This window comes from Corvus moneduloides, chromosome 1 (genome assembly GCF_009650955.1).
Source record: "Corvus moneduloides isolate bCorMon1 chromosome 1, bCorMon1.pri, whole genome shotgun sequence".
NCBI lineage: Eukaryota > Metazoa > Chordata > Aves > Passeriformes > Corvidae > Corvus > Corvus moneduloides.
The window spans coordinates 162,245,358-162,269,237 of record NC_045476.1 but is presented as its reverse complement, the minus strand read 5'-3'; the positions used below and the strand labels follow the sequence as shown (position 1 = coordinate 162,269,237).

General features: G+C 44.7%; 2 protein-coding genes across 16 annotated transcripts in view; one reads left to right on the top strand and one right to left on the bottom strand.

The window, feature by feature from the left end:
• PTK2 (protein tyrosine kinase 2) overlaps window positions 1–14,122 on the top strand; it is a 193,975-nt gene extending 179,853 nt beyond the window's left edge. For 10 of the 15 annotated variants that reach the window (XM_032134352.1, XM_032134343.1, XM_032134285.1 and 7 more), the window contains 7 exons: window positions 3,996–4,058; window positions 6,938–6,977; window positions 7,635–7,741; window positions 9,991–9,999; window positions 11,269–11,424; window positions 11,877–11,957; window positions 12,876–14,122. In XM_032134352.1, coding sequence (XP_031990243.1) covers window positions 3,996–4,058; window positions 6,938–6,977; window positions 7,635–7,741; window positions 9,991–9,999; window positions 11,269–11,424; window positions 11,877–11,957; window positions 12,876–13,085 — 666 coding nt within the window. In that variant the 3' untranslated portion in view covers window positions 13,086–14,122. The remainder of the gene's footprint in view (window positions 1–3,995; window positions 4,059–6,937; window positions 6,978–7,634; window positions 7,742–9,990; window positions 10,000–11,268; window positions 11,425–11,876; window positions 11,958–12,875) is intronic. The other 5 variants (XM_032134289.1, XM_032134320.1, XM_032134336.1 and 2 more) reach the window with 1 other exon arrangement.
• Window positions 14,123–14,984: 862 nt separating this feature from the next.
• RPLP1 (ribosomal protein lateral stalk subunit P1) lies at window positions 14,985–16,247 on the bottom strand. Its single transcript, XM_032134389.1, has 4 exons — window positions 16,077–16,247; window positions 15,908–15,982; window positions 15,685–15,802; window positions 14,985–15,102 (listed from the first exon to the last, which is right to left on the bottom strand). Exons 1-4 carry the CDS (start codon window positions 16,146–16,148, stop codon window positions 15,023–15,025), a joined length of 345 nt encoding a protein of 114 aa, XP_031990280.1. The 5' UTR covers window positions 16,149–16,247; the 3' UTR covers window positions 14,985–15,022.
• Between the last annotated feature and the right edge of the window lie 7,633 nt (window positions 16,248–23,880).

Here is a 23,880-nt window from a genome sequence, read left to right as displayed (position 1 = left end):
AAATAAAGATATGTATGTGCATGCCTGTTAGTAACTCCTCAGCAGACAGAACAGTTTTGTACTAAGAAATTTATAGTCCTTTCTGGGATAGCTTAAGAAGAAATAACTCACATAGTTTCCTTATCATGCTTGGGTTTGTTTTTTTTTTCTCTGAAATTCCCACATAGTTGTGGTTTTGTCCTATTTTGACACTGAGAACTGCAATTCAAGTGTAATTGATGTGAACTGTTACTAAAATAAGAATTTAATTTTTAGCCTGAGAAAATCCCACCGAGACATTGCAATTCAGCATGTCCTGAGAACTCCAAGGCTTACATGTTATTTTATTAGCAAGTAACCAGAAATACTGGAAATAAAGTAGATTATGTCCCAGTTTGTCAATGTACACATCCTGTCTGAAAATTCCTCTTGACATTTCCAAAGATTTCAGATAGTAGGCTTCTTTATTAGAAAAAAAATCCATTTACTTTTGAAGGACTTTGTTTTTCTGCAAGATTTTGACAACATACAGTTCTCCCTCTATGTGGTTTTTTGAGCGTCCAGAGCCATGGCAGGGACTGGAAAGATTGGCAGGGTGTTCTTTGGGGCTGTGAAATGGTGTGTGAAGTACAGAACAGGTTTGGTGTGAGGCTGACTGTTGACCTAGAGAATGTTGCATTAAACAGCTCAAGGTACAGCTCAAGGATCTCAGTATTAAAAGTTCAGCAGTGCATTGCTGTCATGGCAGCATGGGGGGCTCAAATTAAATCTCTTGCAACTGCACAAGAGTAAGAATTGCTGCTGAATAATACTTCAAAATATGATGGGAGTTTGATCATCAGAATCACCTTTACTGTAAAATAGTTTGCCTTCTGACATTTCCACATCTACACAAAAGAGTAAATCAGAATATCATTTAGTCAAATGGGAGTTGTTAGAATTTATTAGAACACTAAAGTCAATAAATATATAATTGTGCCTTTTCTTAGTCATTGGACACAAAAGTTGAACACTTTCCTGTTTTTCCATGTGTTCCTGACTACCCAAGTTTTGATGGGGCAGAGGAGAATGTTTGTGGAAGTTGAAAGAAGCTTATGTACTGCTAAAGGATTTTTTTCCTTATTTCTAAGGTGTAGCTGTGCAGGTCACAGGGGTGCAGCTGCTTGGGGTCACTCAGGTTTGCCATTACCCCCTGGCACCTGGGATCTGCAGTTTAGGATCAGGTTCTTGGAGATGCCAGGGCAGCACCACTGCCCTCCACAGTCTTATTTTTGTGGGGGTGGTCAATAGGACTTGGTTTGGGTTTTTTTGTAATGTGTGAAGCATTTGTCAAGTTAATAATCATAATTTTTGTGATATTTTATGAGCATTTGCAGCCTTTCTGTGCAGCAGTTCCTGGGCTGTGGGTTGTGTGCTGTCCATGTATGGGGTGTCCTGAAGGGAACTCAGTGTGCTGCATGTTGACTGCTGGTGGAGACTTGGGGAATGGAATTGTTGCTGTGACGTGGAGACTTTGGATACTGGAAGGAGGGACCTTCTTAGCAAGATGAGGAGGAGGAGGGATGGATATTGTGTCTGCTAATTTAACTTTTTGCTTGTATTACTAGGAAAAAACTCTGTTATTTGGACTAGTGTGCATTTTTGTGCTTCTGACTCTTTAAAAATGCTTAATATTTCATTGTCTGTGGAGTCTGGTCTGAGGGACATGGTCTAGATGGTCCAGGGGAAGGTGTCCCTTTCCATGGCAGGGGGTTAAAATGAGGTGATCCTGAAGGTCTCTTCCAACCCAAAGCATTCTATGTTTTAAGGTGCATCTTTTGAGTAATAAACTGCTATCAGTGCAAAGAGCATTCAAGCCCCCTTTGATAAAATAGCCTTTGGTTATTTCCAAAGAGTTTGGACACTTTCCTGGCTAGAAATGAACGTGAAATGATGACAAATTGTGAGCATCAGTGTAACAGAAATGTAGTTTATCATATGCTTTATATGGATATTTAACAAGGATAGCTGTCACTGTTATTCCCAGGGAGATGGCAACATCACGACTCAAGTCCAGGTCAGATGATATGGCCGAAGCGACCTCGTTTAATCACCCATACCTTTGATAGCATGGTTTGCAAAAGAGAAATTACATGATTGGCCCTTGGCTGGCCACCCACCGCAGTGAGTGGCTGAGCAGTATAACCACCCATTTCAAAATATTATTCCACAAGACTGGAAACAATTCCACCGTTCTCACAGCAGCCTGCAGGTGTAGTCCATCCAGTTTGCATGAGAGTGAAAGCTTTCACAGAAAAGCTGTGAGAAGCTGGATTTCTCTGTTTCTCAGCATGAGAAAGGAAAAACTTCACAAATGCTTCAGTAGCTGAAAAATTCCTCTGCTCCTGCCTTTTAGCATCCACAGATAGCTATGTGCTTTAGCTGAAAAGTACGATGAGAATCACGGCTTTACCTGTCTAGTGAAGTTTCAAGCATACTCATGTCAAATGAGACTTTAATCAGAAAAAATTCCTTCATCATAATAAGGAAATAAACTGGAGATTAGTCAGCGGTCTGTTTCATCTTAAAATCTGCCACAAATTCCTGGAAAAACATTAGTAGACCACTTGTGTCTGTTTCAGTTCTTAGTGTTTAAGATGGGGTTAAATATTTCCCTGTCTGATACAATTTGTCTATTTTTAATCTGCAAGTTCTTTCAGGGAGTGGCTGTCTCTGTCTGTGCCTCAGTCTGCAGAACACTGAATGAAAACCCCAAATATAAGCCCTCTGACAGCCTGGCAGCACAACTGGACTATTTTTAATGACAAAAGATCAATATCAGTGTGTTTTTGCAGGTTCCTTCTGCCCTGCTGGCTTTTAGGGTCATTTAGCAGGATATGTGAGTTGGAATTATTCTTTAGTGTTCTTAAAGGAGGAAGGGATCTCAAATAGCTTTAAACAAGAAAAGGATATATTTGTCCCCTGAAATTAGCTCTGAGAGAACATGGGGTCAGTTCAGTGTGTTTAGTTACACTTACCTTTCTCTAAATAAAAAATGTGTATTCTCATGCTATGTGTGACCATTTTATCCCTTGAGTTATCAGTGACTCCTCATCCAGTCTCATAGGAGAGAGTCAGATAAATCCTGGTTTTAAATGCCAGAATTGGTGCACTAGAAACACACTGTAATTCTGCTGAGCTTGTGTCTTCAGATCAGTGTTAACCTTGGCTTCACATCCTCTATTCCTTTGTCTTTGCATGTAATCAGTGTTGTCCTTGAAGAATAAATATACCTGTACAGCTGCAGAGATGAGTGGGGTTTTCCTGTGCAGGCCCAGGAGCCGAACCTTAGGGGTTCTTGTGGGTCCCTTCCAATTAAAGATTTTCTATGAAAAAAAATGAGTGGTTTCTGTGTGGGAAAAAAAAATCAAAATTGATGTGGTTTTATTTTTCCTTTTAAAAACAACCAAGCCCCGGGTTTCTGTATTGTGCTTAAAACACAGAAAATACAAATTTGTTTGTTGCTTATATGGGGAGAAAAGGGCATCTGGATAGCTTTGCTGGCTGGCTGTATCCAAATGGAGTGTTTAGAGAGCTCCAGTAATTGGCCCCATTTGCTTGGAGAGGGAGCCAAGTACATATAAGCCATCCTGGGGCAGGAAGTGGGAATTAATGTGCAGCATTTCTCATCCTGTGGTTGGAATTTTGCTGTTGGGAAGCAAGCTTCTTTTTAGAAAAAAACCCAACTTTTGCTGCCTTTGAGAAAACTAAAATGCAGGTTTTCCAGTGTTGTGTTAGGGCAGTGGTACTATGGATATTTAGTAGAGCATTTTCACTCCCGTGCTGAGGGCGGGTGCTGGTGGAGCAGCCGAGGCCCCGGTGGCGGCAGCAGGGGCGCAGGGACTGCAGTGAAATGACATCTGGATTTGTCAGTGTGCATTTTTAACGGGATTTCCCTATCTTTACACTGCCTCCAAGCTGAGGGCACAACTCTGGGTAAGCAGAGCACAGAGTGAAACGTTTGATTTTTGTTTCAGAAACCGGACGTGCGGCTCTCCAGAGGCAGCATCGACCGGGAGGACGGAGGTCTCCAGGGCCCAGTAAGTGTGGGGGGGATCTTTTCCTCTCCCAGCTCTTCCTCCAGTTTCCTGGTAGAACATGCTGTCCACTGTCTCGGGTGTGGGAGATGATTTAAAGGTTTTGCTAAACGTTTCCACTGTTACTACATGGTTGTACAGCTTTCCAAGAGGCTCAGCTTCTGTGGGAACAGCAGCCGCAGCAACGTGGTTCATGCAGCACAGTTCATCAGTTTGGGGGATTTGGGGTTAGTTGGTTGGGTGGTTTTTTTCCGCCCTGAAACTGTTCTTGAAACAAATATTAAAATGTTTCCACAAATATGTTGCAATAAGTGCTCATGTGCTGTAGAATTGGGCCTTTTATTTAAAAAAGTGGATTGTTTTCTGCAAGTTCTGTCAACAGGAAGCAAGATAAAAGTAACTTTTGCAGTTGTTTAAATAGCTGAAGGGTTTTCTCACAAGGAATGTAAATGTTGCTGTTGTGTTACCCAGAAATGTGTTTGGGGTAAATGATCCACTATGAAACAGTTGGAATAAACTCCACAGCCATTCCTTTATTCCCAGACAGCAGCTGTAGCTTGAGTGTTCTTTCTTAGTGGCTTAACTCCTGTCTGTTTAACTAAAACCATCTCTTCAATTGTTTAATTGCCATTGGAATCTCTGCATCATACCGATGGAAAAGGGGGATTAGGCTAGGGACTGTTAGTGACACAAACCTGGTGCTTCATCCACTGTTTCTCCCCAGGGGTCACCTGTAAAGTAGTGGATATTTTAAATTCACCTTCCTGTTTCATTTGGGATACGACTGTAAACTCATACTTCGGCTTCAGCATTTCTTCACTACTTAAAAATTTAGGGATTCTTCCTGCATTTGCAGCCAAGACACAGTCATGAATGAGTGTAATAATGACACACTGCAGCATGGTCTATGGAGACATTCATGTCTGGAAGCTCTTAAGATTTTTTTCCATGAAATTTGAGAAGACTATTAGTTACTGTTAGGCCATGGCTGTTGTTGCATCTTTATATAAGAGCAAGGAAAGTGTTGCTGCATTTTGTGCATTTTGTGAAGATGCTTTGAGATGCCAAGGAGATTTTGAGGTCTTGTCACAGGTTACAGCCCCAGATCCCAAACTGTTTCTAGGGGAAGTCCTATCTGCCCAGGCAAGGTAGTACAAAGTAACACCCCATTTGAAAGAGTGTGAAGAAAACACTTCGTGGTCATGGACAAAATGGGTTTTAAAAGAGACTCTAATTCATGTTAACTACGTTTCTAGTAATTTGATCTTGGAAGTTCTCAGTAGATTCAGAGCATAACTCTGGCGTCATTTGCAGTGGGAAATGCCTAATGCTGCTGTGAGTCAATATGAGTTTCTGACTGAGAGGATGAGAAATTGGGCAGTGATACAAATGAGAAGTTAACACTCACATTTTGGTAGTTCCTGACTGATCACATTCTTTTGACCTCTACTTTCAATACGCAATTTTGTGGCAGTACAAATGTAAGAATTGTTTTAGTGGGATTTTATTGTCCTCCCTCTCTTGCTCCCTTTCTTTTCCCGTGGGGTTATCAGATTTGAAATAGGTTAACAGCACGAATCAAAATTAATGACATGACTGAATGTCTCCACTTTGTGTCCCTGTTTGTGAGGTGACCAACCTCACTGAGCAAGAGACCAATGTAATTTCTGGTTCTCCTATTGCTGTTGCAGTTTTTAAAAAGCCCTTTTTGTGGTGTTGTCCAGGTGAAACTGTGGTCAAGCTTTGTCTCACAAATTCTCTCCCTGCGGTGGTGAACAGCATCTATGTAGGGATGTCACCTGTCCCTGTTTCTAAAGGCTGTACACTTCCTTTGTCCACCTAAGTGCTAGAAGATCCCATCTCTGCCAGGCCCTGTTCTGTCCTGCGTGCTTGACTTCCAGCAGTCTGGAACTTCCCACTCTGTGCTCTTAAAGGATGGCTCTTAAAAAGCATCTGACATCCATGGACTCCAGTTCCTTCAAAAGCAGATTCCCAAGGGACGTCACTATTTCCTGGAAAGAACCCAAAGTCCGCTCTCTACGTAGCAAAAGTTTTGCTGGATTTTTTTCCCCTATCTCCAACAATTTGAAACTCAACTCCTTTGTGGTCACCATGACCAAGGCAGCCACTACTCACCACTTTGCCCAAGAGTCTCTCTCTGTTTACAAACAAGAATTCCAGGAATCACTTTTCCTAGTCAGCTTCCTTAATACCTGCACCAAGAAGTTACCTTCACAGAAATTTCGTGGACCTCTTTGTGTCCACTGTATGATATTCCCAGTTGAATTTTGGGAAGTTAAAATCACCCCCAAGGGCAAGGGCAGTTGATGCAGAAGTAATTCCTTAATATTGTGCTGACACTGGAGCTGCTCACCCTGGTGACCGAGGTTGGCAGAGAGGATGGATGAATGCAGTTATCAGGGAAAGTCACTTCCGTCTGTTAATAAATTCTTCCAAATGAATAAGCAAATGGACCTTGACTAAGAGCATTGCAACAAAACCAAAAAGCAACAGCAGGAAGTTCTGGAGTCTCTCGTTGTGTTGCCATTTCTCCTTCACCACCATGACCTCTACCGTTGGATCTGTGGACACAGACTAAAAATACCTGTGACTGTCCCACCACCTTTGAGTAGTAAGGAAGGGTGAACTGTAATGTCGAGGCCGGGGGTGTTGTGAGCACTACAAAATGCATGCAGATTCTTTTCTTACTTTCTAAGTAATAGACCTGTAGTGAGGGACTGACGATGGTGAATCAGGATATATTTTTAACCGGTGGGAAATGTGCTGAGAACTGTCTGCTCTCAGTATTTGAGATTGAGACAGTGCTTATGAAAGCTGTGAGCACTGCAATAACTACTTCATATGTTTATTTTATTTTATAGGCTGGTAACCAGCACATATATCAACCTGTGGGAAAACCAGGTAAGCAGTAAATGCAGATACTGTCATTTTGAATCCTTGATTACAAATCTTGCTGCAGCAGTAATGAACAAAAGTTCATGGCAGTATTTCCATACAGGGTGAAACTCAGTTCCAGGTACTACACATTGATGTTTGTGTGCTGTGTGTTCAGGTTCCCCGTGCAGGCCTCAGACATACAGTCAGCAAAGCCAAGGAAGTGTTTAGATCAACAAGCAGGAAATGTCTAGAGGAAGCTGAGTCAGAGTGGGAATTCAGCCAGTGTGGAGTTCAGACATGTAAAACAGCAGTAGAAACGTAAAGCTGGGTTTCTTGGTCTCAAAAGTGAACCACACCCAGGGTTGCTGCCAGGAAGAAGTCCAGTTTACCCAGGCACACCCAGCATGTTGGCACTCAGCTGTGGTACCAGGGGTGACACAGGTACCAAGTGTGCCCAGAGCAGTAGCAGTTGCCCCACAAGAAGAGTTTCAAAGTATTTTACTAAAACAATCCTGTTCTCATAAAGTGCAGCTCCCACAAACAATGGGTTTACTGCAGGATGCCTAAAGATGTCCACCTTTGCAGAGGAGGGCACGTGCAGCCTGTGCAGTGCTGGCAGACCAGAGGCTGCAGGTACATCTGACACGTTGGTGCTCTAAAAACACATTTTTTGTCGAGCAGATCACGCAGCTCCGCCAAAGAAGCCTCCGCGCCCCGGAGCCCCCGGGCACCTGGGCAGCCTCGCCAGCCTCAACAGCCCCGTGGACAGCTACAATGAGGGCGTGAAGGTAGGTGAAACACCCCCAGCAAATGGAACATTACCAGGGCCACGTGAAACACCCCCAGCAAATCAAACATGACTGCTCCGAGGTAGTTTGGTGTTCCTGAAGTAGAGATTGTGGAAAGCAAAAGGCAACCAAACTTCACAAGTTAATGTTGTCGTGGGGCAAGTGTGCCCTGGCAGCTCTCCAGGGGAGTGGGGAGGGAACTCAGGTTCTCTCTGGCTGTGATTCAGTGTGTTCCTCACCTAGAACCTGCCCATAAGGTGAGCTTATTTCTAGTTTAAAGAGTGTATGAAGTGTCCCAAATGGACCCAGCTCCCTGCTCAGGAGGAAGGAGCACACCCAGGGATCCCAGGGCGTGGTACCCAAGTCTCCTGTCCTTGGTCATAGGGAGATGAGACCTGTCCAAACTGTGGTGCTCAAAAAGCTCTTGCTGCAGCATCAGGGCTCCTCAAACCCTACCAGCTCTGGGAGACAAGGGAAGAGGGGAAATGGGCTGTCTGACCTGAGAGTGAGATACTTCCTGATGTCTTGTTTCATCTCCCATAAATAGCAGTAAAGCCAAAACTGAAACTCAACAGCAGTTTTGTAGCAGAGGTGCTGCAGCGTGCTGTGTCCTGCCCCTGCTGCAGTTGGTGTCCACAGAACTGCTCCTTAGGAGCACTCCCAAATGTCAGGCACTCCCAAAATTATCCCTTTGTGTGCTGTTCCCTGCCTGTGGGACTCTGCCACCTTTCTAATCTCCAGGAAACAGCCCTGCCAAGCCTGTAGTAAACAGCAGGAATCCATGGTGTGGTGGCCACAGCAGCTGGGATAAGTGACCCTTATTTTAGGTGCTTTAAGAAAATATAGAAAAAGCCCAGTTCATCTGAACATGAAATTCAAAACCTGCCATCAGAGCAGTGTGTTCAGCACAACTTGATCCTAGCCACTGCCAGCCTGTCTCAGTCCTGCTCTTGTTCTGGGATTATTGGAATGTTTAAGAATCAGTGTAAATATCCAGCAGTGGTGAATTTGAGCAGGATTATTTATTATAATCTGATGCCAGTGCTTTACGAGCTGCCAAGCCTCAAAAAATGTCAAAAAACAGTAACGGATGTGTTACTAAACTTGGCTTCTCTAAAATTTCCTTTCTAAATGCTGATACTGGAACATAAAAAATGTTTTTTGAAAACAAACAAACCTGAACAGCCAGAGACATCAGTAATGACAAGTGAACAGGATTTGTGTACTAAATAGCTTTTTGAGTAGGAAAGAATGGCTGATTTTGATTTTTTCTGTCCAAATTTTCTTGAAATTGGGTTATGTCCCTTGAAAAAAACAGCCCATTACTTTTTGGCATAGCTTTTTTAATGGCTGCAGTCCTTAAACTGAAGATGCTTCTAGGGTTCATTTCAGACTCCCTTTTCTGTACACCCAGTTCAGACTCCCTTTTCAGGGAGAACACAAGAGGATTGGAACTGCCTGCTGTCGGGAGCCTGCAGGGCAGGCTTTAGGGAGCTCCTGAGTGAGGCAGAGTCAGCCAGTTCCATGAGGAAACTCAGGACTTCTGCAGAGCAGTGGTGTTGGGTTTGGGGATAAACAGAGAGAAACCAAGTGCGAAGAAACACACTGTCCATAGTCTTTAAAGTTTAGGGCCTGGAATTCCAAGGGTTTGGGTATCACCTAGAATGGGTTCTTGGTAGTTCTTCACCAAGATTGTAATGAGTTACTGTGAACAAGCCCTGCACAATTAAATGACCGTGTATTTCCCATCATAACTAACCTAAACAAACAGTTTCAGAAGGATGAATACAACATTTTCTTAAATGCATCGAGTCCTGGACTGTTTGTGTAGAGGGACCAGCAGTGCTCCCAGGACAGGTGGTTTCCCAGGCCCTCTGCTCCACTCACCACTCTGCTGCTCGCCAGACTGGCTTGCTCCTGTCCAGCTTTGCATGATCTCATGCCCATGTGTTTAGTCAGGAGGAAGCATGGGGTGCATGGCAAACCCTTCCACTGCCCACACGGGTGCACAGCAGTCGCTCTGTCACACAGGACCCAGAGCTAACCCGAGTGGCTGCCGGTTCTGGTGAGGATGCATTTTCGTTGCAGGCTTTTTAACTGGTCTCTTATTGCTACACATATTTTGGGTTTGGTTTGGTTTGGTTTTTTTCTGTTTTTTTCCTGCTGAGTTTTATTAATACTGTTTTTCTTTTTTTCCCTTCTTTTGGTAAATTTCTTTAACTTCCCCCCCACATTCTGCTCAACCATAGCCATGGAGGGTAAGCAGTGCGTGAGCGTGTGTGTACGTGCCCTATTCCAAAATGTCTTTGCATGTGACTTTGCCAAATGACTGTTTTAACTTCTTGATTGCTGAAACTGATTCAAATCACAGTCTTTCCCTGCTGATTGAGGAGATTACAGTGTTCTTTCTCCTAAGGTATTTTCTGATCAATGCACTAGATTGAATCGCTGTAATAGCTGTTGGTACCCACTTAATGAAATGCTACAAAATTGAATCAAATCATGTGCTGAATGCTGCACTCTTTCGTTAGAGAAGGTCTCATCCAACTATTTCACAGTTTCCTCAGGCAGGGTATCAGGTGCTTGCAGTGAATCATTTCTGGAGCTGGGACCAGTCTTGAGAGCAGCAGTAACCCAGTGTAGGGAGCTGAACCACCACAAACCATCTCAGATCCAGGAGAAAATCAGGAATTCTTTAACCCTCTCACACAGAGTGGTTTGGGCATCCTGTAGTAGGGAATAGCTGCAGGAAACTGGGATGGTTATAGTTTTACAGTTCAGAGATACTGAAGACCTTACAAAGGAAGTTGGCAAAGTTTCTTTCATTTCAGACCTGGGATTATTTCAGTCTGTCTTGGATTTAACTCCAGACATATCTGACTTTGTTGGAAGTTCTGCTTGAGTAAGGACCACAGGATTTTTAACTTACTAGTTTTTTTCTGATCTCTTGGAAATCAACTGTCTAAAAGCATTCCATGTTTCCCGCCTGTATTGGTGACACCATTTTTGTTAACCTGCTGTAGATTTTTCTCTAACAATAATAGTATCATAGAATCATGGAATTAGGGAAGGGACCCTCAAAGATGATCTCATTCCAGTTCTCTCTTTAACATATCAGTATGTTACTATGTGCTCTGACGTTATTTTGGAGCACAAAAATCCCTTCTGGAATGAGGAACCTGATACCTGTTGTCCTCAGTGGAACTTGAACCACTGAGACCTGTGAAGTACTCAGTACTCTCATTCCTCAAATTATTCACTTCTCTGTTGAAGGAGTTATACTGGAAGCTTTTCAGGGAAACCCTGGTAGAAATTGCCCAGTGTCTTTTCACAGGTTCAGTCAGAAGAACTAAAAGAAACTTCCATCAGCCTCTGGAGCCAGCGTGCTCGGCCAGCTCAGGGCAGCAGCGGGGCCGGGCGGGGGCTGTGGGGAACACGGGGAACCTGAGCCCCTCCCGGCAAGTTGGGAAGAGGCTGAGCCCCATCTGCTGGGCAAGGGAGGTTCAGCAGCCCCTCTCTGCTTGCAGATTCAGCCGCAGGAGATCAGCCCTCCTCCCACGGCCAACCTGGACCGCTCCAATGACAAAGTCTACGAGAACGTGACCGGGCTGGTGAAGGCGGTGATAGAAATGTCCAGTAAAATACAGCCGGCTCCGCCCGAGGAGTACGTGCCCATGGTGAAGGTACGGGGCAATGCTTGAAGTCGGGCTTTATTCCTTCCCTGAATGAGGTCTTCAAGTGGTGTGGGAGAAAATCTCTGGAAAGCTGGAAGTAGAAAAGCTTTCTGTGTTCATGGGATGGGTGACTTGTGGTCAGAGGTTGGAGCTTTGGATCCTGTTCCCAGTATTGTGGACAACAGTGCTTCATTCCCAGCTGGCCTGTGCTTATCCAGGGTGTTGAGTTATGTGCTGTCTTCTCCACCTTTTCACTTTTTTTGAGAAAAACTTGTTACTAACCCTTTGGCATCTTGTTTTGATGGTGATAGACAAAATTGCAGGTGGGATTTTGAAGTGCCTCAGGCGTGTTCCAATTCACTCCTTATCCAAATGAGTTAAATGTATCCACTGTCTCTTGCACTCCTAAAATTCTGTCATCCATTTCTTCCAAGTTTATTTCTTTAATCTTTTTTTCGTAGGAGGTTGGTTTGGCACTAAGAACTTTACTGGCAACAGTAGATGAGACCCTCCCAGTGCTCCCTGCAAGCACCCACAGAGAGGTACGTGGAGCTCTGCTCACCTGATGCTCAGCCATTGCCTTCCCACTCAGCCTCAGCCACTTGGGACAGGTTTTGGTGCTCCCTTCTTGGCACAGACACACTTTTTGGCTCCCTGAGCAGTCTGTACTCTTGGGTTATAATTCTGCATTAAATGAATTTTATTAAAATTGCTGCATGGACTTAGGCTTGGTATTAGTGAGGATTTTCAAACTGGATAGAGGTGTCACCCATAGGAAGGTGACATAAACCCCAGTATTCCAAGGCAGGGAGACCATCTGGGGTTAATTCTTAGCACAGATGTCATCTGTCATTTGCTTGCTTGCAGACCACGCCATTGAGCAGGTAACTGAGCAGAGCTTGGTGCAGCTGGAAGGTGGCCTGTAGCTCTGGATGAGGAGTGACTGAGAGCTTTCAATGAAGTTCAGGAGTAAAACAGTTTTTCTCCAAAACCATGAACGAGTGTGGTACTGAGAAAGCAGAGAATGGTTCTGGAAGTGCCATCTCAGAGGTTCATCCTGACTTAGCCATGTGCTTAAGCAACCTGTATCTGCCTTCTTGACCCATTTTATTTTTTAGAGCTACTTCTATGCTTTAGAGCTGCTTCAGTAATAAAAAGAGTGATGCTTAAAGGGACATGAAAACCCATAACAAGCTGTTAATGCCAAGTTGTGGTTTAAAATCTGCTACTTGGGTGTTGGTGCTGTTTTACAGTGGGTGGTTCAGCAGCTGGCAGGGCTGCTCCTGATCTCCACCAGGCATGGAGCAGCAGGTGCCAGATTCCATCTGCTGCTCCACGTGGTGCCCACAGAAACAGCCCAGTTTCAGTCAGGAATCCCAAGCAGGGGCTGTGGCTCTGGGATTGCTCTGAGTGCGGTGCTTCAAACACCCCCCAGGGCTGATGGGGTTGTCTTGTTGCAGATCGAGATGGCACAGAAGCTGCTGAACTCGGACCTGGCTGAGCTCATCAACAAGATGAAGCTGGCCCAGCAGTACGTTATGACCAGCCTGCAGCAGGAGTACAAGAAGCAAATGCTGACAGCTGCTCACGCCCTGGCTGTGGATGCCAAAAACCTGCTGGATGTTATTGATCAAGCCAGACTGAAAATCAGCCAGTCCAGACCGCACTAAGCACTGAGGGAAGAGCATCATCAGCCTCGGAATTCTGCTTGTGACAGGATGTTCCTTCACCGTCCACCAGCAGTGAGGATTAACCCAGTGCAGTCCTGGCCTTCCAGCGCCTCTCGCTTCCAGACCTGCCCCACGGCCGCTGGTTCTCTCATTGCAACAGTTTAACCAAGTCTTTCTCGTGGAGCCGAGCTGGGCTGGGATTCAGAACGTGGCATTATCAGCAGATGAGGTTTGTACAGCAGCCCTCAGGCACTCAGAGCCGGGGGCACAGGGCAGTTCACACCATCGCATGGGACACGCTTCGCATTGAGCTGCCTCCGGGTCCCGGTCTCGGAGCCAAAACTGTTGGAACAGCAGATGGGAGAAAGATATTGTGAAGAATTCGGGGAAACCTCAGGGCTGAGAATTCTTGCCCACAGTATATGAACTATCCAGACTGGAATTTTTTTATTAGAACACTTACTTCGCAATATGCTAATCACGATTTACAGAGAAAGAATAAAAAGCTATATTTTCAAGACTTCAGTCATTTCAAGACAAACTAAAGCCCTCTTCATCTTCCTGCCTTTTACTTTTATGTGACTGTGTGAAGCATTTGTTTGGAACTAGCTGTAGGACACAACTGAACACTCGTCTTTTTCACCAGGATAATGTGCCAGTTCTTTTGTAGCAATGTTGTTTTCCTTGGAAGTGAAAATGCTGCTTTGTACCAGAGCAATTCAGAGCTGCATTTAGAGGAGAGCTGTAACCATTCATGTCCCCCATTTTTATATAATTTATGAAGACAGATTAAAGCCATGACGACTATTTTAAACCCACTGTAGTTAACTAACCCACCCTTTTGTCTTTCTTGCCTGGGAGGAGTTACAGTAGAGCAGTGTAATTAGATTTTCCTTGGTTTTCCAGTTATGCCATCTGTTCTGTTAAAATAAAAACCACACTCCCTTTTTGCTGTTGAGGGGTATAAATTATTCTCAGGAAGAATATAATGAACTGTACAGTTACTTTGACCTATTAAAAAGGTGTTACCAGTGAAACTCTGAGTCTGTTATTTTGTGTGTGTGCACTGCAGAATTCTTCCCTGGGTACCTGTGTCTTTTTAGATATAAATGAGTTATAATACAAATACCTGCCATCGCATCATAAAGTTCTTATATAAATGTAAAAGATGGGACAGTGCAGAGTGCATCAGTGTTTGGTGTGGATGTGGAACAACTCTCCCCAACTTTGGAGCCCTTCTTACACACAAATTTTGTAATGCCTCAATGCTTTGGAATACGTATTTGGAACACAGCCCTTACTTACCTTGTTCAATTGCTCTGGAAAAGTCCTGTTCAGAAGTTATTTATGAAATACATTCTTTTTAAGTAGCTCCTTTCTAGTGCAGCACTACATCACCTCCCACACCCACCCTTCAAACCAGTTTTCAGACGTTTTTTAAAAGTCTGGAAAGGTAAATACATTCTACACCTTTCAGAACCCTTCACCTGAGAATTGCAGCCTTTTCCCCCACTGTGAAAAGCCCCCGACTCTGCTGTGCTGCTGCTGCCCCTGCACAGGTGCCATGGGAGTTGCACTGCTGCTGAAACCAGAGATGTCACCACAGAGGCTGCAGCACTAGCAAACGCTCAGCCCTTTTACTGAATATGATATCCTGCAGCTCCAAGCTGTCACCACATCCCTGTGTGAGCTGTGCTCACTGGGATTTCATTCCCACCTTTGTCCAGAGGCTGTGGGTGCCTTTAGGAGCCTTAACTGTACTTCTGAAGCACCAAAAAAAACCTGACAAGTTGTAAAGCCCCCTGCTGAGGACTCATGACAGCGATTACCAGGAGCTGCAGGTAACCTGGCCATCGTCCACCCAGCCCCCTTCACAAACATCCACCTGAGAGGCACGAGTACAAGTAGATATTCTTTATTACAGGCAGGTACAAAACTTAGTCAAAAAGACCAAAGCCCATGTCATCATCAGATTCCTCTGATTCTTCCTTCTTTTCCTCTTCTTTCTTCTCCTCAGCTGGAAAAGAAAGACAAGATTTATCTTTTTATCTGCTCACAGAAGTCACTTGTCACAAAGGATTTCACATACAATGACTGTAACATCAAGCATGAAGACCTGAGCAGTCCTAACAAGCTAAGCCAGCAGCCCAAGAATAGTGTCTGCAGTATTAGCAAAGTGGCTTCAGAATTCATTTCTATCAAACCTTTAAAACTTTAAGAAGAGATGCTAATGTACGATCCTGATGACATTACAGGAAGAGCAGTCTTAATTCTGAGGGAACACTAATCCTGTACACTGACTTTATGTCCCAGCCTTTCTCAATAGAAGGGTGCTTTGACCGAGAACACTCACACAGATACTGTAAGGCAAACCTCATGAACACAGCTTGTGTCACTGGTCCTTGCAAGGCTGTGGCTGCCCCATCCCTGGAAGTGTTCGAAGCTAAGTTGGATGGGGCTCAGAAGAGCCTGGTCCAGTGGAAACCGTCCCTACCCGCAGCAGGGGGGTTGGAGAGATACGACCTTTAAGACCCTCCCAACCCAAGCCGTTCCATGGATCCACGTTTCCGTGCCTCGCTCGGACACGGCCGCCACTTACCGGGGGCGGCTCCGCCGGCGGGCGCGGCACCACCCGCGGGAGCGGCGGCAGCCGGAGCCCCTCCACCGCCCGCTCCCACGTTACAGATCAGGCTCCCGATGTCGATGTTCGCCAGCGCCTGCGGAGACCGAGAAGCGGCAGCGAAACCTCGTTAACACGGGGGGGTGTGTGGGGGAGAGCCCCACACGCCGCCCGTGCCCGGCCCGCGGCCCGTCTCGCCCACCTTGGCGAAGAGCCCCGGCCAGAAAGGCTCCACGTTCACTCCGGCCGCCTTGATGAGCGCGTTGATCTTGTCCTCCTGCAACGAGACAGTGGGGCTCAGAGCCCGCCCGGCCCGGCCCCTCAGGCGGCCATGCCGCGCGGCCGCCGCCATCTTGTGCGCCCGCACTCACCGTCACGGTGACCTCGTCGTCGTGCAGGATGAGGGCAGAGTAGATGCAGGCGAGCTCGGAGACGGAGGCCATGGCGGGGCGCGGTGCTGGTCGCCGGGTGGTTCGGCCTTAGCTTCGTACGAAGGACTCAGCACCTTGGGCCGCCGCGGAGCGAAAGGGGCCAGGCGCCGCGGCCGCGCATTTATAAGAGCACCGCGTGTTCGTCATCGGTGACGTCACCACCGAGCCGCCGCGCATGGCGGGTGCGCGCGCGCGCTCCTTCCGTTTTCCCTTCCCTCTCCCCGCCCCCCCCGCCTTTACCCCTCACCGCCCTCACAGGGAAGAATTCATTCCTAAAAACCACAAACAGCCCTCCCCCAGCCGCTCCCGCAGCACTGCTAGGCCCACCCGTGTCCCCAGGTGCCACATCCACACGGCTTGTGTATCCCTTCAGGGGTGCGGACTCCATCGCTGCCCCGGGCAGCCCGTGCAAGGGCTGGAAAACTCTGGGGAGGCAATTTTCCCAGTATCCAAACTAAACCTCCCTGGCACAGCTTGAGGGACCCAAGCCCCTTCCCCCCGCCCCCCATTTCAGGTCTCACTGGGTCGCTAAACACTCCATTTTCTAGATGTAATAAAATGGGAAGAAAAGGTGCAGAATAAGCCCTTGGTACAGAACTGTGTAGCCTGATTTTTTTTCCACCTGAACATAAGGAACAACTTCTTTCCTGTGCAGTGACCAGGCACTGGACAGATTGCCCAGAGAAGGTGTGGAGTCTCCCTCACTGGGGATATTCCAGAACTGTCTGGACACAATCCTGTGCCATGTGCTCTGGGATGGCCTTGCTGGAGCAGGGAGGTGGGACCAGATGACCCCATGGTGGTCCCTTCAACCTCACCCATTCGGTGGTTCTGTAATTCTGCGCTTCTGATGAGCCTGAGCTAATTCCAGAGTTTTGCTCCAAAGGAATCATCAGATTGTGAAAAATAAATATTCTCTGGGGGCTTTTTTTGTCTTCTTGACAGATGTGCATTTGATGAGCCTTGGTGGCTGGGTAGACCATGGAACAGATTTCCTAGAAGCTGTGCTAAGGCACTCCTGGAGGACAGGGAGGTGATTTGGGACAGCCATGGCTCCATCAAGGGCAAGTCCTGCCTGACCAACTGAGGGGCCTTCTATGATGGAGTGACCACATCGGTGGACAAGGAGAGGGCTATGGATGTCACCTGTCTGGACTTCTGTAAAGCCTTTGACACTGTCCCCCACAACTTCCCTCTGCCTAATTGGAGAGAGATGGATTTTATGGGTGGACTGTTCAGTGGATAACTAATTGGCTGGATGGTCACATCCACAGCACAGTGATCAACTGCCCAATGAGATCAGTGATGCATCCCTCAGGGGTCTGTTCGGCACCAGTATGACTTAAAATCTTCATTGAAGACATGAACAGGGGGATCAGGTGCACCCTCAGCAGATTTGCAGATGACTCCAAGCTCAGTGGTGTGGCTGACATGCCTGAGGGACAGGATTCCATCCAGGCTGGACAGGGCTCTGAACATCCTGATCTAGGTGAAGGTGTCCCTGCTCATTGCAGTGGGGCTGGGCTATCTGCCTTCAAAGGTACCTTCCAACCCAAGCCAAGTAAGTCAAACTATCAAAAATAAGCTTAAGGAAAATTATTCCAAAAATTGCAAAAAACTTGAAAGCTCAGAATCCTAAAATGACAATTTTCTATTACCAGCAAAGTGTATCCAACAGCCTGTTTTTGAAGTGCTCCTTTGTAGAAATCTGAGGATTTATTAGACTATTACAAGTAAAAACTGAGGTAGGCAAGAAGGACCTGACCTCTAGTATCCACCCCTCCCTAAGGATCAGAAACAACTGAGAATTTCACTAAACAAAGACCTAAGACTACTCACTGCTGGAGATGATAAATGCAGAGAGTTGCAGTGCTTAACTTGTGGGTGCTTATACCTATTAGGGAGGTCACCAGCTCTGAATTTAAGCATTTACTTAAACTCCTATTCAAGGCACAGGGCAATTGTCTACATTTTTATACCTAACTCAAAGTAGCAAATAAATGCACTTTTCCATTGGGATGTAATATCCTGGACCCTCTGTCATTGCTGTGTGCTTGAGGATGGGATTTCACGGGGACTTGCATGAGCCTGCCTTGTCTGTCCCTCACTCCAGGGTTGCCAAGGTCTCTTGTGCAAAAGCCCTCAGAGCTGTCCCAGTGGTGCATGAGATGATGATCTGACTGAAAAGTAGCAACAGAGAAATAGATTCCTTCTCAATCAAATAAACTTGCAAATGATGCTGGCCTGGGAGATGAGTACTGGAAGTGTGCAAGCAAACAGTGAAATACAGGTTTAGTAGACATGGTTTCGTAACAGTTCTGATGTAACAGTCTTTAAGGTAAAAATTATTAGAAATGCCGATGGGTTGTTAAAAAATAAAATATGAAGACCTAAAATTTAAATGTGGCATTCACATAAGCTTAGGCTTTGGTTGGCAAAGATGTTAATTAAATGAGATTTGCCTGCATCCTTGCTTCATGGCTGTCTTGCTGCATCTATTGAGTGACACTGATAAAGCTGCTCTGTAGGAGCCCAGAATAAAGTTCTGATGAAAACAAATCACTGTATAATAAGAAGGAGAAACACCGAAAGAAGCCCCAGTGTGCTGCTTCCTAAAGTTCTTGGAAGACTAGGTATCTGATCAGGATTGCTGGTTAATAAAGCTTAATTAATTAATAAATATTTAAAGCTTAATTAATAAAGCCAGTTAATAAAGCAGACCAAGGATCTAGAAATTTGCAGTGGTGTGTGCTTTTCACCTCTGATCCTGTAACAGTCTGTACTTTTAGTGTCTAACATTGCCATCCTTTTGGAACAGAAGTCTCTGTTCTGGATGAATCTACAAATAGATGGAGGCTTAAAAAAAGCAACAAAACCCCCTTACATTCTTCTGTGTATTCTACAGTCCCAGGGTAGTGAGTTATTTCCAGGGTGGTGAGGTTTAGGACGATGACACAGCTGTGTACTAGCAAGATGTTGCAGGGTCACACAGGGCTGTCTTCATGATAAACAAAACAAGTAACTTGGCTATGAAACTTCCCTGAGGTGGATCTTTGACACTTGGAGGATGGATGGTAAAGAGCAGTGGCAGAGATCTGGCTGGATGCGCTTGTGCATTGCCGAGAAAGATGAAAACATCAGCAAAATCCGTCATTATTGTACAGAAAGCAGTCAGTCCTTAGCACCTCGTCCTAAATCATCTGTGAGTGTGCAGCACTACGGAGCTGATGCCTGATCATTAGAACATGACCAAGGCCACTGGTGGTCATCAAAATGGTCAAACTCAAGAGGTCTTTACCAAGGACACATGAAGTTTATAGTTCCTTTCTCTTCCTCTGTCCTTGCTTAACTATTTTGTTGCTGCTTATAACCTTCCTGAGGTGACTCTTCCCTTCTTAAGCCGCCTCTCTCCGGCTCTCAAGGCTTCAGTTTATCAGTGAGCAAAGGCAAAGTGTGGCCAGCAGGACCAGGGCAATGACTGTCCCCCTGTACTCAGCACTGGTGAGGCTACACCTCGAGTCCTGTGTTCAGATTTGGGTTCTTTGCTACAAGAAGGACATCGAGGTGCTGGAGCCTGTCTGAAGAAAAGGAACAGAGCTGGGGAAGGAACTACCTGACAGGAGGCTGTAGCCAGGTGGGGGTCAGTCTCTTCTCCCAGGTAATAAGTGACAGGATGACCTCAAGTTGTGCTCAGGAAGTTTAGATTCACTATTAAGAAAAATTTCTGCATGGAAAGGATTGTCAGGCATTGGAACAGGCTGCCCAGGGAAGGGATTGAGCCAACAGCCTTGGAGGTATTTAAAAGACATGTAGGTGTGGCACTTAGGGACATGTCTTTTCCTTAGTGAACAGTCTCAGGTACAGTATTTGCTTCTTTAATCTTTTTGGAAACTCCTTTTCGTTCCTAGTTGGGTGTTTTGGTTGTTTTGTTTTGTTTGTTTTTTTTTTTTTCCTTGTAACCAGGTTATTACAATGAAGAACAAAACTCTGGTACTGCTTAAAACTGTAATAACCAGCATGTGTAACACATCCCCAATAGGTGGTGCTGCATCTTTTCCATCATGTTGAATTGTTGCATTGTTGGCCCTGATCATCTGGAAAAGTTGTGGGTTTGAGTGATTATTATCATTGGTAATCTAATGAGAATAAGTATTTTTCATTGGTTTTGTTTTTTAATAAATAATTACTGCAATCCATTTGACAAAAGAAATCAAATGCAGCTTTGTAACTTAGTAGTTGGGACAGTCATCTGATTATAGAAAGACATAAATCAGGTTTTGGTCCCTCCACCATGGATTAATTGTGGTTAAATCATTACTTGTTAAAATAAGAAACAGTTCCTGAGCAGGGGACCAGAACCCTCAAAGTCTTTGTAAAATGTGAACACATTAGAGCACAGAGCCATGGACTTCTTCACTTTAGTTCTGATTTTAAATTCTTATGCAAAGCAGAACACAGAATATATGATAGATCTAATGCATGTACTCCAATATAACATCTTAAAAGTTAGGCCAGTTGAGAGATGGCAAATATAAGCTTAAATCCCCTCCAAGTCAAGAATAAAATTTACATCTTTCAGCTCTGAGCAGAAATTTTTGCTGCTGTATCATTGTAAGCAATGACTGCCATACATTTATAAACTCTGGGGTTTTAATATTAATTCAGTTGAAAATGGTAAGGGTTGTTACTTAGGGAGGTCAATGTATGGTTTCTCATCAAAAGAAAAGCTTTATCATTTGTCACTGGCCTATTTGTATATAAAATATTTTCCCTAGATTGCTGCTGCTATAAATGATTTTTAAATGCTGCTCCTAAATACCATCTTTGCTTCCAGAATGATTAGAACATGAACATGCTTTTTTCCAAAATTAATAATTTCTTCTGTGACAGCTATCAGTACTGGGAAATGTCATCTTGAAATCCAGCAGTTAAGACAGGTAGTGTGCCCAACAGTCCCTCACTTTTTTTTTTCTTTAGAAAAACCTAATTTTAAGTGTTTAAGCATCTGTTCTTATGCTACCATATAATTGTTAATACAGTTTATAAAGAGCATGCATAAAAGAATGCTGTTACAGAGCTTTCAAACCTCTCTTTCAGAACAAACCTTTTCAAGAACTGAGGCCTTTTTTGAGTGAAATGGCCCAGTAAGACATAATTAGGTTTCACTGTGCTCCCAAACAGCAGTTGTCAGTGACAGAAGGCATTGGAAATAAAACAAGTGACATGGCCCAAAATGAGTGTGTGAAGAGAAGCAGAAGAAAGTTGGAACTCTCTTTCTTCAGATGCACAGAAATGGTGCTGGAAGTGCTCAGTACCATGAAAATATAGCTGAGGAACAGCAGCACTTCCACATGGGAAAACAGTGCCTAAATAAAACAATTTAACTAATTCATTATTTAGCTGAATGTGTAGTTCTACACAAAAAAAAAAAAAAAAAAAAAAAAAAAAAAAGATCCCTTTGCTTATGAAGTGCTAAATCCAGAGAAATTCAGGATCTCTATTTTTCAGGGAACTTCTGAAATCAATTGCAGAGGATCCTATGGAGCCAGAGAGAAAACCTCCCCTTATAAACCTCCCCTTATATCTCACCTGTCTTCTGAGGCTTGTTAGCTTGTTATTTTCAAACTGCTAGCACAGTATTGTAGTGGACTTTTGGCTTCAGTGGAAGTCAGTGCTGATAGGCAGGGTGACCAAATTAGTCCAGTGAACATTTCCAGAGAGTTGTCAGTGTATTTTTATGCCTTTTTTTTTTCTTAAATGCAGGCCTAACAGGCATGATAGAAGGTCTGATCTTAGAGGAAGTTACATTCCTAATCAGGTTGAAGGGATTGGTTTAAATATAGCATAAAAACCATTAGATGTTGATATAGAAAACTGCATGTTTTCCCCCTGCCACCGCAGCAGAAAGGCCAAATGTGCCTCTGATAACTCTCTTCTGGCTCTTGTTCCTGGGGATTTCCCCCCCATCCACCCTCTTTTTCAGCCTCTAGTAAGGTTATATAGCATAAACTGGAAATTATTGGTGGTTGTGCAAAAATGTTACCTAGCTCCTCTGAGAGAGGAAAACAGCAACCTCTTTGCCAGCTCCAGCTCCCTTGCTTATCTTTTTGCTAGAGCTTCTTGGCTTTACTTTAAAACTAAAGTTGACCCATAATTTTGTCCTTTGTTTATAGTTACGGGTAAATCTTTACTTCCCAGCAATTTGAGAAGCCTGGAATGGAGACAAATCCAAAATCACTCCAGTGGAAACTCTAGTGGTGACAATGGTTTCAGGAATAGTTTACTTGAAGTGAAAGCTGAGCTGTTAATAGCAGCCCTTGAATATCTGCAAGTTTGACCCAAAAGGAAGAGTATGAGTCTGAGATGCTTCCGTATCACTTGAAATATGAATTGATGAAGAAGGATATTAATTGGCTTGATAAACACTACAAGCTGTATGTTTGCCTTGTCTTTTGGCAGATAATACTTGGTGAAGGAATTCAGTTGACTTTGATGGGGCTTGACTGTTCTGGATTGAAAACTGCATCAATTTTTTAAAGGCTTCCATATCAACATGGAGGAGGTGATTGAAAGTATAGATCATGGCTATGCTGGAACTCTGTAAGTAACTCTAGTGGAAGTGAGCATCATTAACTTGCTTTTTGCCTCCTTAGCAGGTTTAACTTTATTTTTCCTACTTTCTTCTCCTGAAAGGAAGAGGTACCAATTAGGTGAATACAAAAGGATGACAGTTCCTGCAGGAATTATCATCACTGATGTGGAATCATAAAATCATTTAAATTGGAAAATACGTGTAAGATTATCACGTCCAACCACTAACCCAGCACTACCAGGCTCATCACTAACCCATGTCCCCACATGCCACATCCATGTCTTCTAAATCCCTCCAGGGGTATCACCAGGTTCTCAGTGCATCATACTGATCAGTACTCTGCCCCTTTCACATAACTTCTAGTTTGTCTCCTGCAGTAGTAAACTTTACATGTGTACAACCAGACATTATCTTGTTGTACTAAACTTTACATGTGTACTGTACCAGGCATTATCTGGTCGTACAAGGCAATAAGGCAACCCGACCACAGCTGGGCTTCATAGATATGACCAAAAGTGGATGTGGTATGGAAGTGTGGGATCCATGAGGTAACCAAGCTGAGGTTTTCACAGCAACAGGAGGAATAAAAGAAGTTAAACAATCAAATCCAAATTTAATTAAAGATCCAGCAGTATATGTAATATATATATAATATATATAGATATAATTCCAGCATTCCTTTCAAACATGTAACAGGGAGAGGTAGCAGAGAGAGTGCTAGAGGCACACCGTCATTTCCCAAGGTCTCCCTGAAAGCTCCAGGATGACAGGACATAGTCTTAAACTGTGCCACGGGAGGTTTTTCCACAGCAAGGGTGACTAAACATTGGAATGGGCTGCCCAGGGTGGTGGTGGAGTCACCATCCCTGGAGGTGTTTAAGGAAAGACTGGACATGGCACTCCGTGCTCTGGTCTGGTTGACATGATGATGTCCGGTCACAGGTTGGACTCGATGATCTCCGAGAACTTTTCCAACCTGCCTGATTCTGTGACTCCGTGGTCAGAGCTCAGACGAGGCTGCAGGCGGGGAGCGGGGCCCCTCAGCTCGGCAGTGCTGCTGACCCTTCTCCGGCTGCCGCTTCCCGCCCGCCCGGGCCGGAGGGCGGAGCGCCCCTTCCCCGTGACCCCGCGGCTCCTCCTCCTCCTGCTCCC